General features: G+C 45.7%; 1 protein-coding gene across 1 annotated transcript; it reads left to right on the top strand.

Annotated features, from left to right (window-relative positions):
- Positions 1 to 260: 260 nt before the first annotated feature.
- UBXN2B (UBX domain protein 2B) lies at positions 261 to 18,490 on the top strand. The gene is made up of 8 exons (XM_035126017.2): positions 261 to 627; positions 2,771 to 2,874; positions 4,399 to 4,549; positions 6,146 to 6,232; positions 7,266 to 7,375; positions 9,056 to 9,193; positions 16,710 to 16,871; positions 17,048 to 18,490. Exons 1-8 carry the CDS (start codon positions 475 to 477, stop codon positions 17,208 to 17,210), a joined length of 1,068 nt encoding a protein of 355 aa, XP_034981908.2. The 5' UTR covers positions 261 to 474; the 3' UTR covers positions 17,211 to 18,490.

The following is an 18,490-nucleotide window of genomic DNA, read 5'->3' as shown; positions in this document are numbered from 1 at the left end:
ACGGCACCTGCCGGACGTCAATAATCAGGGAATTCTAAAGCATGGGCGCCGTCACACTAAAAAATCAATTTCTTACAAGTGCAAAACGAATATTCTGTGGCACCTGCAGCAGTGCCAGTTTCGCAGATCGAGGTTATGGGGCGAAAGAATAATAATTACTGTATCATTATCGCTTAACCGGAAGTAAGATTGGCCGCTGCACCCCCCCCTTTTTTTGGCACCACGCCACACCACCTGACCCGATGGAGAGGGACGGGGCAACGAATGCAGACTGCGCACGCGCATACGGAACGGAATGGGGCCAGAGTTCGAGGCTTAGCGAGGGGCGCCCGGAGAAGTGGTCCAGCTCCTGAGATCTCGTTGCCATAGCTACACGCGCTGCCGGAAGTGCTCCTCCATGGTCCCGCCCACCTGCCCGAGCCCCTCCGTAGCGCAGAGCTCGGGCTCCTGGGAGAGGCTCCTTGGCCGCTGAAGATGGCGGACGGCGGGGCGAGCGCCGGGCAGCAGGAGCAGGAGCAGGAGCAAGAGAAGGCCGAGGACGAGGATACGGGACCCGGCACGAGCGAGATGCGGCGGGAGAAAGGGCCCCGTGGAAGCGGACGGCCCCCTACCGTCAGGGACCTGCAGGTACGGGAGTGGGGCGGGCGAGAGAGAGAGAGGGCCGTCGGTGTCGCCTCCCCTTCCTGGGAGTCGCTCCGCCTCGTAATCCCTCGCGGCGACGGTGGAGGTGCTCCAGAATGGCCCTCCAGGCTTGTGTAAGAAAGCAAGCTGGGAGCTTTCGCTTTCTGGGAGAGTTTAGAGCAACCAGGCATTATTTATTGGGAGCAGCCGTGAGCTGCCCCCGCACCTTCTTTTCCTCGCAACTGATGGCGACACGCCTTGCCTTAGGTAAAAGCCTCCGGCCGTGTTGCCAAACTGGTTGTACCGGGGGTGACTGTTAAATATAGGTTAAGAGCTGGAAATGTCGTTTCCTCATCACTCCCTAGTGTAATGAAATCGCATGGGGAAACTGCTCTGGCAGTGCATTCCTCTGCATGCCGTTTCGAAAGTAAGCGTCGCTGAGCTCAGTGGGGCTTGCTCCCAGGTGCATATGGTTTTGGTGCATATCCATATGGTGCATATGGTTTTGGCTGGGGATATTTGCCTCAGCAATTCAAGTTTGGGTGTGCTTTTTTTGCACACCAGGTCAGGCACCAGGAACGATTTTTCGAAATAAATCAAGGTAGCCATATAGAGTTGCCCGTTGATGTCAGAATCTCTTATCTAAAGTCTCAAACTCTGATATATTATTTGTGGCTTCACAGTTCTATAAAGCATTAAAATGTTTATCAAAAACATGTTCTTGCCCTAAATTTTGTTCCCTAACCCTGAAGCAGCTTGTCATTGAAATGGCACCTGGCTCTCTTCATATAAATGTTTGTTGTTTCTAATCCAGATTTTAAAAATCCATTGCAGTGAAACATCAATACTCAGGGAAACAAAATTGAACTATAATACTTTAGGTTTTCAGTGTAGAAACAAACCATATAGCAGCATTTTTCTTCGTTTAATTTTTGCTTTTTATTCTTTGGGCCATTTGTATTGATATTAATAAGATCTATTATGTAAATTACATGCAGCTTTTTTACTCTCACATCTTTGCCAAGTGCAAACCCACATCCACCATTCATTGAAAACAACAAAAGGGGCAAAAAAATACACGTGCAAAAACACATCAGGGACATATCTGTGTACTTTTATAATCATGAAGTTAATCTTCATAGACTTTAAATCAAAAAGTATTTTGATAATTGCCTAGTTTGTGAGCTGGGATAGCTCAGTCGGTAGACCATGAGACTCTTAATCTCAGGGATGTGGATTCGAGCCCCACATTAGGTGAAAGATTCCTGCATTGCAGGGGGTTGGACTAGATTACCCTTGGGGTCCCTCCCAACTACAATTCTATGATTCTATACTGTATAGCAAAGCTCATAACATTTCTGCCTCTTGCTTGGACTTCAGTATATATTCTAGAATAATTGCTTAGACACAGCATTAACATCCACTGTGTCTAAAGCAAGAAATGAAACCTGTGGCCCTCAGATATTGTTGGACCATTGGCTCCACCCAGCATAGCCAATGGTCATGGAAGATGAGAGCTGTAGTCCCCAATTCCTGGTCTAGAAGTCAGTAGAAGTTGGCCTAATTTGCTTGTCATGTTAAACCATAGTTAAAAACAAACTATGCTGAAAACAAACCATAAGCCCAACTTTAGACAGCACCACACTTGTGGTCAGCAGGAGTGGGAAGAAGCACCATGCACCAGCATGCTTCTCTTTCAATTATATTAAATTAAAACTGGTTTTATGTAATATGTGAGCCAGGTCATTGTGTCTTAAGCACATGCTTGTTCTTCAGTTACTACATTATCCTTACTATACTGTTTTATTCTGAAAGTAAAATCATGTTCAGTCATATAAGGAATGTGCTCACTTCGGCAGCACATATACAGTCATATAAAGAAAGGCTTTATCGCTGACATGAAGAAATATTATTAATTGTTGTGCTAACAAGCGTTGCTCTTTTGTGACATTAGTAATTTTTACTTGGCAAACAGCTGTTCTTTCAACATGTGTTTGGGGGGGGAAGCTTATTTTTTTAAAAACAATAGTACAGTACCCGTATGAATTAGTCATCTCTCTTTTAAAAGAGAACTACATGTTGAATACAAACATGTAGTTGGTTTTTTGGATCTGTAGACATTGACTAAAACATCTGATGTTTGGTATAGCTGGCATTGGCTGGATTGTATGAAGATGAAATGAAAAGACAACCATCTCATTCTGATAAACCAACAGCTAGAGTGACCAGTCATCCAACATTACCAGCGCAAAGGTAAATAAGGGCTTTTATTAATTTTATATGACACTGTCAAACAATTCAAAAATGCAAATATTATTTTAAAAATGTAGAGGAGCCTATTCCTGTATCACTGAAGACGCAATCCTATGTGCACTTGTATGGGAGTAAATTCCATTGTGCACAGTGGTACTTTCTTCCAAGAAAACGTGCATTGGATGGCAGTGTAGAGCTACATAAGCTCTACTGAAATTCATGAAGGTTGATGAGCAACCCTGGGGCAAGGTGATTATAATATAAAATTTGTTGTAGACTGGTTCTTGTACAGCATTTGCATGCTATTCCTTTATTTATTATAGCAAGAGTCTTCTAACTTAGATTTGACTGTCACAACCTATGAACTCTACAGAGGTTGGATATCACAAATTTATTTTCAGATTAACAAAATTTAAGATTGGTGGTGTAAAATTAATGGAAGTTTAAATGAATATTTCTTGGCTGACTTCTTCAGAAGCTTGCGAAAACCAGAAAGAAGTATGAGTGATGACAAGGATAACAAAAGTTACCATAAAATAAGCATTTAATTGATTTATAATATTCATAAATAATGTGTTTAAGTTTTTATGTTCCTTTTCCCCTTGAACTTTACTTGTCTTTTTTATTGTTGTCATCATCACCAGCTGTAATAATAGTTGTCATCCTCAATTGTTGCGGATCCTCTCACATTGAACATGGGGTTAATATCATAAGCTAACATGAGAAGAGACAGTGGAAGTATAATGGCTTTGAGGGCCTCCACAAATTAGTCTAATCGTCATCTAAGTTGGCAGCCATCACTACCTCTTGTTTGAGTGAATTCCACAGTTTAACTGTGCTGTATGAAGAAGTACTGTCTTTTGTCTCTCCTGAATCTTCCAGCATTCAGCTTCATTGGATGGCTGAGTTTTCGTAAATCATGCACAATTTTATGCCCGCCCACCCCCGGCTTATTTGACTTTTTTTCTTGAAAACCAAACAGAAGTCCCAAATGCTGTAACCTTTCATCAGGGAGCCGTTACTCTTCAGTTTGACTGGGTGCCCCGCAAGACACCCTTCCAACTCCTTCGATTCTATATGATGATGCTTTTTCATTAGTAGGAAATATTGACAGGATATGTGGTTGTTGGCATCTGTTTGTGTTGAAAGACACTGGAGTTCTCATCTCTTCCAAAAATATTGATTCCAACATGAAGTGAAAATAATTCCAATATAAGGCGTTATAAAGCTTCAGGGATTAGATATTGTACGTAAAAATAAAAAACTTAATTTCTAAATCATAAACTATATTTACTTGTAGAAGTTATTAAATGTCTATCTTGCCCTTTCTCCCAAAGGAGGTTCCTGACCTAGAGAGCTTACAGTTGAAAGCAGGGTGGGACAGCCCAGCCACTTTGCCATCTGAAACAGAGTGCTGTTTCTGGCGCTGCACAAACTAATGTACCAGTACTTTTGTTTGAAAATTTCTTAATACTTATGACCAATAAATGCTGTTTGCTTTCTTTCTTTTTCTTTTAAAAAAAGATTTTATTCAGGTGATTCAGGTGTTGTTGGGTCATCCAATAATATAGCATCCAATAAAATTGTCGCTGAACTTTTCAAAGAAGCAAAAGAACATGGGGCAGTCCCATTAGATGAAGTATCAAGAGCATCGGGGGATTGGCATAAAGCTAAAGTAAGTACATGCAATCATTTTTTTATGGGAAATGCACAATTGTTTTAAAGCAAGCGTGCTTTTATTTAACAATTATAGCACTTGATTCCTTATTTTTTATTTTTAATACTTTCATTACAAAACATGAGCTGAATTAAGAGAGGCAGTGGGTAAAGTGTACTCCAATACATGATATTTGCCTGCTTTAAACAGCTTTTCTGCCAGACAGGAATTGACAGCAATTAACACTAGATGCTAGTGTCACATGTTGGGAGGTTATGGGAGAGGGTCATGTGAAAAGAAAAGGTATCTTTTGCACTGAAAATAGTATGGAAACACTGCCTACAATTGAACACAAAGTCTAAAGTAGCCCACATGATATGGTAAATATCACCTTAGCAACTACAGTGGTACCTCTGGTTGTGGACATGATCCGCTCCGGGGTGCCGTTTGCACCCCGAAAAGTCCGCAACCAGAGCAGTGCTTCTGTGCATGCGCGAAGGGCACAGGGCGAAACCTGGAAATAAACACTTCCAGGGGTGCCGCATTCTTAACTTGAAAAGACGCAACCTGAAGCGGAAGCAACCAGAGGTACCACTGTATTAGCCATTTCATTACATTGAACAAAATGAAAGCCACTGAATGTGGTAGTTGGTGACCACCCCCAGGTTCATGTTTAAACAGTGTGCACTGGTACATGTCCCTGACAACTACTTTTCATACTTTGCCTGACTTGATCCATTGCACCATACTATATGCCAGGCATCCCCGAACTGTGGCCCTCCAGATGTTTTGGCCTACAACTCCCATGATCCCTAGCTAACAGGACCAGTGGTCAGGGATGGTGGGAATTGTAGTCCAAAACATCTGGAGGGCCAAAGTTTGGGGATGCCTGCTATATGCTAACCATAACTCAAACCAGGTTGTGGGTTCGATTCCCCCTATGGGCCAGCTGCCTACTCCTGCATTGCAGCAGTGTTGGATTAGATGATCCTCAGGGCCCCTTCCAACTCTGCTATTCAATTCTGTGATTTATTAATTTCCAAATATCCAACAAACAAGCCATAGTTTAGAGCTGCTTGTCTTATTTTTGTTTTCTGTCTGCTTAGCGCTTCTTAAATCTACTCCTATCTCTGTGGAACAGGAACCTCTGGAGGTGGAGTGACAGCTGGGACACTGGTTTGCTTTTCAATTTGAGCATCATGCCAGAGAATACTTTGCCATCCCACTTCAAACTATGCTTTTAGATCCTGTTTTACTGGTTGATCAAAACAACATCATTTGGCATGCTTGAGTTTTTCTATACTATAGTTTTTCTGTGCTATAGGAAATTACTTTCTGCTCACCAGAAGAGAAGAGTGTCACTATCTATAAAAATGTTGTTTTGAGTTGTTTATTACTTAATTGTGTAAAGATTAAACCAGTTGTCATTGACTTTTGCCAAATCTTCCCCCCTGTGAAGGCTTTCTTTCTAAGCTGCAGGGTGCATATTTTACAAAGTATTTACTTAACTAAACAGTGATCTGTTAATATTGCTAGTAGTCAGTTGGTTTAAAATAAATACAAGTAGTTACTGCAGCTCTGTAACTCAGGCCTGTATTTTTAATATTTTATTAGTCATTTTCTGGTGGTGGATACAGATTGGGGAAGTCAACTCTGAAGCGCTCTGAATATATCTATGGAGAAAACCAGTTTGGACACGATGTAAGTATAAATATGATGAACATAATTTCCTGTTACATGCAAGAGATAATTAACTTTAGGAACCCTGTCTGTGTAACATATGACATACCCAACTGCAAGAGAAGTTCCTGGTGGCTTGTTCCTTATATCGTCAATATATAGTACCTAGGTAATTTTATAGAACCGTAAGTTTCATTTGACAATAATAATGTTTTGAACTCCAGTTATGCAGAAACAAATGTTTTAAAGGGAATGTAATTATTTCTGTACTAGGGATTCAGAATGAGTTTTAGAGCTAGTTAGGGGAAAGGAATCAAGGTGGTTCTCTTATTGATCAGAGCTCCTATTCGAATAAAAGCTTCACTTTAAGTGATATGCCCAAAATATAAGATCTTAGCCCTTCAGCCAGTGTATATGGAGTGAAAGATACAAAGTGATACCCTCTAACTAGACAGCATGCCATATTTGTGGTTTCTTCTGAATGAGCAATAGAATACATTACCATGTGTTACCTGACCACATCATGGTTGGCACTAGCAATCCCATTGTCTTCCTTATTGGTTGATGTTCCATAAGGGCAGTGTGGATTCATATGTGAGAATTCCCCTGCAGTGAAGAGAGTGAGGCAGTCTTTGCTCATAAAGAGCTACAGAGGCACAGCAGAGCTCTTCTGGACACTGACTTGGAGCTAATGTGTCTTTGATTACATTCTGATAGCATAAATTCAAAGGCAAGTGCAACACATTCCTTTTAGACTATGGGTTGTACCCAATGTTAGTTCTACACATAGTACACGCATTTAAATTAATGGACATAACTCACGTGGGTCCATTACTTTTAATGGGTCTACTCTTTGAAGGCAGCCCTGTTTAGGGAAGCTTTTAATGTTTGACGGACTATTGTATTTTAATATTTTGTTGGAAGCCGACCAATATTATTATTATAGCTGAATAGAATGTTTAGTAATAGTGGAAAACAAACCAAGATGAATATAATGATCAGACATCTGGTGTTACTTTTTTACATTTTCAAAGTACATCTGATTTATTCATAGGTTCAAATTTTACTTAAACTGTGGAGGAACGGTTTTAGTTTAGATGATGGAGAGCTGAGATCGTACACAGATCCAGTGAATGCAGAGTTTCTTGAGTCTGTTAAAAGAGGGTAAGTTTATGGTATTTGTGACTATAGGAACACATTGCTTCCAGTGCAGTAGAAGAAACCAGCTGGAGAGGAAATCCAAGAAGCCTCAGTAGCTAAGTAGAAGTCCTAGGTTCAATTAAAGAGATGCTGCTTGGTTGGGAGCACTCCCTTTTCCACAAGGTGGTCTTCTGTTTTACGTGATGGCCTTAGCACTACCTAGGCAAGGCTTCAGGAATCAGGCTAGATCATAAGACCCAAGCTCAGATATTGTTTCAGCAACCAAGTCTCAAATAGAGCTGCAGCTTCTATTTTGTCTGCCATTGAGGAGAGGAGCATCTTAATTTATAGTGGCCTAGTTTGCTTTAGTAGTAATTGACTCCGGCGGAGCATAGGAGGCTGTGGATCCACTAGGGCAGAGGTTGGGAGACCTCAAGCCCAGGGGCTGAACATGGTCCTCCAGGCCTCTGTCTCCATCCCCAGGCCGTGTCCCATACCAGCCCCATTCCTCGCCCTCCTCAAGTGCTTTCTCCTGGTTGAAATGTGGCCTTGAACTATGATAATGCATCTTGCTTACTTGGATAAAGAGATAAGCCTCTTAGCTGCAATATAGCCTACTCTACAAAGGTGAGAGCCACATCTGTTTTTTCCAGCCTCACCCACCACTGGGATGCAGTTCCTGCAAGGTTGCCCAGGCTGTAAAACACAACATGGCATCCTCACCCTGTAGAGGTATTGGCACAACCAGCTCTTCTGGTGAATAGTTTCTGTTGGGCTGTTTACATCTGGAACTGGGAGCAATCCCCCCCCCCAATCTCCAGCTGAACTGCTTAAAGAAGAGTTTTATTTTTTTAAGAGTGGGAGTTTGGTCTTAGGATCAGAGGGTTTAGCATCTGGAGCACTGGTCCAGTTAGTGTCAAGGGAACTGTTCTAACTTATGATAGAATGTAGGCTGCCATAGACCATTTTGGTAAAGAAAGGATAAATATTTAGGGAATGGATGGTAGTTTGCAACCAGCAGGCACCAAAAACAAGCTGTTTCCAGATCAAGGTAATAGATCACAATTACCAGGGAAGTCCATATATCCCATAAATGACATGTGGGGAAACATGTTTATTATATATGTTGCTTTATGAAAAGGGTTGGTTTTGATATAGGACTTTTTGTATTAAAAATGTACCAAAAAGGATTTTCCGTTACTAGGGGCTGTATCATCCTCAGCCACTGAATAGGATTTGAACACTCAGCCCTGTAACATGGTGATGACCCTTCTAGGCAGTCTTTTATTTTCAGTCTGCGGCTTCAACATGTAGCAAGTGAAGTACATATAATTTTGCCTTTCACCCCCCACCCCTTCCTGACCATAATTTTGCCTGTAGCATTTCTTATGTATGCCTGATTAACAGCACAATACTATACATGTCTACTGAAATATAAGTCTTTTTTGGTTCTTATTCTGTGGTAAGTGTGTATAGGATAGTAGCTTAAATAAGCCATTTTATCTGCATTGTGGAATGTATGTGAGGATGGTAGAGAAGATTAGAGCATAGTGGATCTGAACTATTATCATTATTTCACATTTTAATGACATGATCCAGACAAAACTGAATACTTTTCAGTTTCATCACTTGCTCTTTATGCTCTTGCATAAATCAATAAACTTGCTTAAATTGGATATTTTCCCTTTTATTTCTGCTGTTAAGAGAGATTCCTGCAGAACTTCAACGTTTGGTGCATGGAGGCCAAGTTAATCTGGATATGGAAGACCACCAGGAGCAGGAATATGAAAGGCCGAGATTGAGATTCAAAGCTTTCAGTGGAGAAGGCCAGAAACTTGGAAGGTTAATTTTTTTTCAAAATCCTTGGTTTATAAAAATACAATTATCTCCCCCCTGCCCAACCACACAGCAATTCCTTGCTGAGTAGAAGGGGAAGCAGGATGAATGTGTAGACCCTGCTGGCCACATCTGGCCTACAGGCTGCTGGTGCTCCACCACTGCTATAGGTCTTCTGCATGCTATGCAGACTATATGCTTCTCACTTGCCACCCCATTCCAACAGTTTGTTTTAATTTTTTAAGTTAATCTTAGCATTTGAGTTTGGTAAAAGCAATTCGACTAAGGATGCTCAGTGGGACTGAGTAAACATGCATAAGATTGGGCTGTTCCTCGTTTGAAGCTTTTCCCCTCCAAGCTAATGATAATTATATGCCTCGTATTGCTAAGTGAAATACATTTAAATTGCTCTGCTGTTTTAAACTGGTTTCCTTTATTATTGAAGGCTGGCAGGTTATGGATATTGGGTTGAATCTAGATTTCTCTGGAGCAGAGTGCTGCTTCAAGGACACTCTGCTGGAGGAAAGGGACTAGGAATTTATTTTGTCAGTTTCTTCTTCGTCTTGAGAAACTGTTCCAGAGGATTGGGGGACCCTCTGGAACTAAGTTGCAAGTACAGTGGTACCTCAGGTTACAAACTTAATTTGTTCCGGAGGTCTGTTCTTAACCTGATGAAACCGTTCTTAACCTGAGGTACTACTTTAGCTAATGGGGCCTCGTGCTGCCACTGCACAATTTCTCTTCTCATCCTGGGGCAAAGTTCTTAACCCGAGGTACTACTTCCGGGTTAGCGGAGTTTGTAACCCGAACTGTTTGTAACCTGAGGTGTTTGTAACCCAAGGTACCACTACAGTTCTTGGAGCTGAAGAGGGAATTGATGAAAATTGCCTTCCCTCTGCTGGAATGGTAGTTCTTCCATTAGCAGACAGAGCCTTTTTTCTGTTTACAGAAGGGCATGTCTGGACATCTTTTTATGGCTGTTGGAAGTTTACATATACTGGTCCAAAATACGCAAGAGCACTATGTTATTTTTGACTGTATTCTCTCAGTGTTGAGATTTCTTACTGCTTTTTGACATATATAATAATTGGCACTGTGCTTAATTACAAAATGCAATGTTAGAAGTGTAGAGAGGTGCAAAGAAGAGCTAATTTGTCCATGGCTAGGGGGCGCAATTTGGACGGTTCTGCCAGGGGCTCAAGATCACCTAGCTGCGGGTCTGGTGGTAGAGCATCTGCTTTGCATCCAGGACACCCCCAGTACAATCCTCAGCATCTTGGGGTGCTGCTGACAAAGGTTACTGATTTGAAACCCTAGAAAGCAGCTGCCTATCAGTGTGAAGATGGACCAGTGGTCTGATTTGGCATAATAAGACAGTTAACGTATGTTCTTACTTTATTTTATATTTTGTGAGTGTAGATTTACTTATAACCAGTCCCTTAAGCGACTGAAATGTTTTTAACATCCAATTCAAATCCTTTTCTTTGTATTAAACAAATACAAGAGCACAATGTTCTGTTGAATTGTATTAGGTACTGAGGAAGGCAAGAGAGCATATTTAGAAGGCAGCATTGCACTCTCTTTGTAGACACATTCTGTGAGGGACAGAGGATATCGCGAAGTCCCTCCCCTCCTGAGTTCAAGCCCATCCCCGAGCACAGGGGAAAGCAGAGAGAGTTCCGATTCCAGTGGGGAAGCAGGAAGTCGTGTCCGAGGCTCAGGCAAGGTAGCGGAGCCAGGGTCCCAGGTGGGACAGGAAGGGGCAAATAAGGGGGGGGGAGACCCATCCCCCCAACTCCGGAATTGCGCAGAAAGAGGAGAGGAAAGAGGATGGGTCTACCAAAGCTTTTGTGTTGGAGAAAGACGCGCCAAAAGCCATTCGGAGGTTCTGAACCCGACTGAACACATCGCTCCGTGTAAATAGCAATGACTTCAGCACTGTAAATACGCAGCACCAATAAAAGAATAAAATGCAGAGCTGGGTAGAGTCGTTACTCTGAAGTAGTCCGCTCCGGCCACTGTGACAGCAACCTCCGAATCTTTTTGGGGCTACTTTGGAGTTGCCGGGATGAGTGTGTCAGAGGCGGAGAAATGGCGGCAGATCGCGGAGAAAGCCCAACAGGACCTGCAGCAACTGGCGCTGCAGGCACAGGGGGAATTAAAGGCAGCGAAAGAAGAAACCGAGAAGGTCAAGGAGGACCGGCTACAACTTGCGGAACAGGTGAGAGCGCTTCAGGACAAAGAGCTGCAATTAAGGGCGGTGGCGGTAGAGCTCCAAAACAAGCTGGACGCCGAGAAAAACAAGGCGGGAGGGGCCCCCCAACTCCAAGTGCTGCCAGGAAGGAGAGCGGGGACCCTAGTAAGTAAGTTCAATGGAGACCCGAGGGAATATCATGGCTTTGAGACTGAGATAGTGTATGCTCTTGAGCTGCACCATGATGACTTCCCGGATGATGAGCACAGGGTAGCGTTTATTGTGGAACACCTTACAGGGGCAGCCAGGGAGTGGCTAAGACCGTTAATCGCGACAAAAAATCCTTGCATGAAGAATGTCAAACTATTTCTAGAGGCTTTGAAAACTATGTATGCATCCGATAGTCATATGGACCAGACCAAAGAGGAACTGCATAATTTGAGGCAAAAAACAATGACAGTTCGCGAATATTGGGCGAGATTCACCATGCTAGTGCACAGACTGGGGTGGGAACTGCACTCGCCTCCCATGGAAGCGGCGTTCTACCTAGGGTTGAATGAGGAGGTGAAAGATGAGCTCTCAAGAGGTCCAAAGCCCAGTAATATGGATCAGCTGAGCAAAGCGGCTCTAGCGGTGGGGGTGAGACAGGAATCCCGGTGGAACGACAAGCAAGCAACGCGCGCAAAGCGGGCTTGGTTCCCACGGTCGCAGGAGAAGCCACTCCCCCAACAGCCATCTCACGCCATGCCAGGGGCCGGCCAAGACCAGGAACCCATGCAAATTGATAGCGCGCGCGCGGGCTTTTCAAACCCCAGCGGCGACAAGACGCAAGGAGGGAAGGGGCGGGAATTGCTTTCTCTGCAACTCCCCCCAGCATCGCGTCAGAGACTGCCCACATCGCAGAGAATGGCAAGGAAAGGCGGGAACGGTTGTGCCCTCCCCCACTGACGCAGCACCACAGCAGGGAAACGGGAAAGCCTGGTTGCAGGAGACAAGGGGCAGCAGCCAGGCGCAGTCAGCAGACAACAGCCCCAGCCCGCCCACCCGCACAGCGAGGAGCAGAGCCAGCCCACCCCTCCCAGAGCAGGAGTGGTTCTAGAAGTCACGCTAACGCTCCCAAATGGCTATCCCCTGACGGTCCTTGCCTTAATTGACAGTGGTGCCTCAGCCAACTTCTTCTCGAGAAACTTTGCAGAAGAGCACCAGATCCAGCTTCTGCAGCTGGATTTTCCTTTGCACGTAGCCACCATTGAGGGCAGAGAGTTGCTGGGAGGGGCCATCACTCATCAACCCCCCCCATGAGAATGACGGTGGAAAGGCACTCGGAGACACTGGCTTTCAACGTCACCACCATCTCAGACCCCCCCATCGTCTTGGGCATGAGCTGGCTGGCGCGCCACGACCCCTCCATAAGTTGGCACCAGAGATGCATCACGTTTGGGTCGGACTTTTGTCTGGAACATTGCATGCAGCACCAACCAGGGGAGGGGCCTCCAATAGCCACGGTGGCCACCATGCATGTCAAAGGGGGTGAGGCGATACCCAAGCCGTACTGGGACCTGCAGGAGGTCTTCAGCGAAGCGGAGTCCGACCACCTACCCCCACACAGGTCTTTCGACTGCCAGATCAACCTGGTGCCAGGGGCAACGATACCCCCAGCCAAGCTGTACGCCATGTCAGATCAGGAACTGGAGGATTTGCGTGCGTTCATAGACAAGAACCTCAAACGGGGGTTCATCAGAGAAAGCAAGGCAGCAGGGGGCAGCCCGGTCTTCTGGGTGGACAAGAAAGACACGCAACAGCGCCGTCTTGTGGTGGATTTCAGACGGCTCAATTCAGTGACAGAGCCAGTGGCTTTCCCCATGCCCAGAGTGGACGATCTCCTGACAGCGGCACGCAGGGGCAAGATTTTCACCAAGCTAGACCTGAGGGGGGCGTACAACTTGATCAGGATCCGGGAAGGCGATGAGTGGAAAACCACGATGTTCACGCCTCTGGGCTCTTTTGAATATCTGGTGATGCCCTTCGGGTTGCAAGGGGGCTCAGCATGCTTCCAGGCCTTCATGCACCACGTCCTGGGGTCCCTTCTCTTCAAGAACTGCTTGGTCTTCCTGGATGACATCCTTATCTATTCCGATGACCCAGTGCAACATGTGAAGGATGTCAGGGAGGTGTTGCAGCGCCTGAAGGAGAACCACCTGTATGTGAAGCTGGAGAAGTGCAAGTTTCACACCAGGGAAGTGGACTTCCTGGGCTACAAACTGTCAGACAAGGGGCTGGCGATGGACAAGGACAAGGTGCAGGCCATCCTGGACTGGCACAGCCCCAGGACGCGCAAAGATGCCCAACGCCTCCTAGGCTTCGCCAACTTCTACAGGAAATTCATCAAGAACTTCTCGCGGGTTACGGCTCCCATCACGGACTGCCTGAGAGGCAAGCAGAAGTTCAGGTGGACACCAGAGGCGCAAGCAGCGTTCGAAAGCCTCAAGAGGGTGTTCGCGTCCGACCAGAACCTGTTCCACGTGGTGCAGGATGCGCCCCTACGCGTGGAGACAGACGCTTCAGACCGGGAGTTGGGAGCGATCCTGTTGCAACTGGACGCCAACAGAGAGTGGAGACCTTGTGCCTTCTTCTCCAGGAAGCTGACACAGCCTGAACGCAACTACACGGTGTTTGATAGGGAACTTCTTGCGATCCACGCTGCTTTCCAGCACTGGCGACACTTCCTGGTGGGCGCCAAGCACCCCATCCAGGTGTGCACAGACCACAAGAACCTGGAGTTCTGGAGAACGGCCAGGGTGCTCAACCAGCGACAGATACGGTGGGCAGAGTTCTTCTCGAACTTCAACTTCTCCATCCACTACATCCCGGGGGAGCAGAATGTCAGGGCGGATGCCCTCTCCCGCAAACCAGAGTACATGGAGCAGGAGCTGCCACCAGCGCCCAGGCACATTTCCCCCCCATCAGCATGGTCCTGCGGAGCAGCAGTGGTGAGCGAGGCAGAACTCACAGCACTGACGGCAGCTGATGAGTTTGCCACCCGCATCTTCAGAGAACTGAGAGGGGGGAGGGAACAGGCAAAAGACTTTGCAGAACGCAGGGGGCTGCTTTTCTACAAGGGCGCACTGTACCTGCCCACCACCCAGCTTCGACGTGCGGTCCTCAAGCAGATGCACGACAACCCAACGGCGGGTCATTTTGGAAGGGACAAAACCGCTCACCTAGTCATGAGACACTTCTGGTGGCCAGGGGTGCGGGAAGATGTTAGAGACTATGTACGGGGCTGTGACACCTGCCAGCGAGCAAAGGTGGTCAGAGCAGCGCCAGCAGGGTTGCTGGAGCCATTAGCCACACCACACAGGCCGTGGGAAGTGGTGTCCATGGACTTCATCACAGACCTGCCTGCGTCCAGGGGCAAGACAGCAGTGTTGGTGGTGGTGGACCTTATGTCCAAAATGTGCCACTTTATACCGTGTGCCAGAGCGGTATCTGCAGAAGAGACAGCCAAACTGTTTGTTGACCACGTATTCAGACTGCATGGCTTACCTTTAAGGGTTATTTCGGATCGTGGCCGCCAATTTGTTTCCAGATTCTGGAGGCGGCTCATGAACCTCCTGCAGGTGGAGGTCAGCTTATCGACGGCTAGACACCCGCAGACCAACGGACAGGCGGAGAGGGTTAACGCCATTCTGCAGCAGTACCTGAGATGCTACGTCAGCCAGAGACAAACAGACTGGGTGGATCGCCTGCCACTGGCGGAATTTGCCTACAATAATGCAGTGCACGTCTCCACAGGGGTGTCGCCCTTTAAGGCCAACTACGGGCGCGACCTCAGATCTTTCCCGGAAAGGGAGGGGGAGGAGGAGGAGGAGGGCCCACTGGCAGAGGATTGGGCGGAGGAACTGGAGACGGTGCACCAGCAGCTCAGAGAACACTTGGAGAGGGCCAAGGAAGCGTACAAGAAGGGGGCAGATCGCCACAGGCGACAAGGGGAGGTCATCAGGGTGGGGGACAAGGTCTGGTTGTCCTCGGAGGGCCTGCCCACCAGAGGGAGGTGCAAAAAACTGGAGCCCAGACGGCTGGGCCCCTTCACGGTCACGCAACAGGTCAACCCGGTAGCCTTCAGATTGGCACTACCAGAGGACATGAGGGTGCATCCAGTGTTTCATAGATCGCTGCTGTCGCCGTACAGGGAAAGTAGCAGGCTCCGAGACAGCGAACAAACCCCCGAGGGAGGGGGGGGAGAGGGAAGGCAGGGAGCAACTCAATGAGGCCACGGCCATCCTTGATTCACGGAGAGGGGTGGGGGGCCTGGAGTACCTCATGGCATGGGAGGATGCTCCACCGTCACAGAATGAATGGGTCCCAGCCACTCAGATACAGGAGGAATTCTTGGGGGAAGAATTTCACGCCCTCTTTCCCCACAGACCCAAGCCCTGGCACATGGAAAGGGAGGGGGAGGGGGAGGAAGTACGGGAGAGCAGTTCACCATGGAGATGGGAAGCGGAGTTTGAGGAACCAGAGGAAGAAGTATGGGTGTCGCCGAGATCCACTCAGTCAGAGGAAGAAGCTGACTGGCAGCACATTTTTACCCCCACCAGCTCTGACGCCACGGACTTTTTGGGATTCCAGTCCTCCCAGGCGGAAGGGGGGGTGCGAAGGACTGGGGGGAGGTGTTCACACCAACAGGCTCGGAAAGTACTGAGTTCTTAGGCTTCCTGTCGTCACCGACACAGGGGGGAGACCTGGGGAGGGGAGAAGGGGAGCTTGGGAGGGGGGTGGATGTGAGGGACAGAGGATATCGCGAAGTCCCTCCCCTCCTGAGTTCAAGCCCATCCCCGAGCACAGGGGAAAGCAGAGAGAGTTCCGATTCCAGTGGGGAAGCAGGAAGTCGTGTCCGAGGCTCAGGCAAGGTAGCGGAGCCAGGGTCCCAGGTGGGACAGGAAGGGGCAAATAAGGGGGGGAGACCCATCCCCCCAACTTCGGAATTGCGCAGAAAGAGGAGAGGAAAGAGGATGGGTCTACCAAAGCTTTTGTGTTGGAGAAAGACGCGCCAAAAGCCATTCGGAGGTTCTGAACCCGACTGAACACATCGCTCCGTGTAAATAGCAATGACTTCAGCACTGTAAATACGCAGCACCAATAAAAGAATAAAATGCAGAGCTGGGTAGAGTCGTTACTCTGAAGTAGTCCGCTCCGGCCACTGTGACACATTCATTTGCAAGTAAGCCCCATTGATTTTAGTGGTACTGGTTGGCTCGTAGATAAAGTCTTTTACATTGCCATTTCAACTGTCTTCCAGCTATTTCACTTGTTTCTTAATTTTAGCCTTACACCTGAGATTGTCAGTACACCATCTTCTCCAGAGGAAGAAGAAAAATCCTTCCTTGATGCTGTGGTTCTGATCGATGACTCTGTGCCAACAACTAAGATTCAGATTAGGCTAGCAGATGGAAGTCGTTTAATACAAAGATTTAATCATACCCATAGGTAAGTTTAACTGTTTAACTGTACTGAAACATCGGATCTTAGTTCCAGATTATCACAACTTGTCATCTGAAGCTTATTGCCAGTATTCGGAGCTGATGAGTGGTTTGTTTTTAAAGTGCAGAGCACATTGTATTGATTCAAAGACTAAAATATACATGTTATACTTTTGTCAATAGGATTATAGATATTCGGAACTTTATTATCCAGTCTCGCCCCTTGTTTGCAACCACTGACTTTGTGCTTCTGACTACATTTCCACACAAAGAGCTTACAGATGAAAGCCTGACACTACAAGAATCGGATATTCTGAACACTGTGATTCTTCAGCAGCTAAAGTGAATCTTGAGCCTTTCAGTGCAATATTGCTTCTGTGAATGGGTAATGTTCCATATTGTTCCTCAAAAATGCTTCCAAGGAGAAGGGGGGGGGAATGACAGAGAGAAACTAACCGTTTCCCACTTTAATAGATCAATTGGAGTTTAGTACTGTTCTGTCTTCCAGTGATAATTCGTCTGAATTGGAATTCAGAGATTTGCTAATAAATCTTAATTGATTTTTGTATTCTTCCAAAACAGCCTGTATAAACTGGTGTGAATTCAAGTACTTCTTTTATTGGGTGGGGGTGAGGGTTGGGGGTAATTTATAAGGGTGCAGAAGCCATTTTTGTAGAAAGAGAAAGGGCCTCTTTTCTGGTAAGACTTGAACTGTGGAAGAATTTTATGCTGCATCAGCTAACAGCCATTAAGAATTTAGGGTTGCAGTCCTATGCTCCTTCGTTTGAGAGTAAACCCATTGAACTCATTGGGATTTTACTCTGAATAGACAGTAACAGGATTGCACTATTTTATCAGCTGAGATATGTGTATGCCCCATCATATGAAATATTGAAAATACTCTGTTTATAGGTTGTCTTCCACATGTCTAGCATAATATAAACACATTCTTTAATCTAGTGCTAGTGAGATATTTGGCCTGTTGCGCAGCTCTTATGTCTGGGAATTCAACAATGTATGGTGGGACGGCACTGTTTTTGCTTAAATAAAAGTCCAATTTGCACCTTATCATATTCAAATATCTGGCCAATATGTTGCTTAAAGTAACTTAAAGTTTTAACATAAAGACAATTTGACCAATATCATTTCTATTCAGATTGTTAATAGTTGACTGATTTTGAATCCTGAGACTCTTTTTAGAAAAGTAGTCTTTTTTGAGAACCTTGAGCTATATATCTCATGCTCAGTATTGTTTGAATGATGAAAAATGGAACTTCCAGGATAGCTTGTTGCTGTTTTTCAAAGCAGAAATGAAGAAGGGATATACATTAAGAGAAGCGTTTTATGTCGAAATTGGTATGTGGGGTTTTTTTTTTAACTAAAAATATTTTTTCTGACTAATTTTGAGTTGGTCAACCATGTTTTTTTCCTTTTGATCTGTATAGCAGCTCCCCTTGAAATTCACACATGTATATATATACATTTCAGAGTTACAAACATTTCAAACAAATATTTGAAAAGGTTTAGTAGAACTTGGGGGGAAGATTTTGTAAATCCAATGTCTGTATGATTGAACCAATCGCAAATTCTCCTGTAGTAATCAATAAAAAGAATGTTTTAACTATA

This window comes from Zootoca vivipara, chromosome 8, assembly GCF_963506605.1.
Source record: "Zootoca vivipara chromosome 8, rZooViv1.1, whole genome shotgun sequence".
Classification (NCBI taxonomy): Eukaryota; Metazoa; Chordata; class Lepidosauria; order Squamata; family Lacertidae; genus Zootoca; species Zootoca vivipara.
This window is presented reverse-complemented; position numbering and strand designations above follow the sequence as displayed.

Excerpts from the sequence above, each read along its gene's own strand:
- UBXN2B (XM_035126017.2), top strand. The coding sequence starts at position 475 with ATGGCGGACGGCGGGGCGAGCGCCGGGCAGCAGGAGCAGGAGCAGGAG. Across the intron at positions 6,233-7,265 it reads AAAACCAGTTTGGACACGAT|GTTCAAATTTTACTTAAACT; the intron begins GTAAGTATAAAT and ends ATTTATTCATAG. Across the intron at positions 7,376-9,055 it reads CTTGAGTCTGTTAAAAGAGG|AGAGATTCCTGCAGAACTTC; the intron begins GTAAGTTTATGG and ends TCTGCTGTTAAG.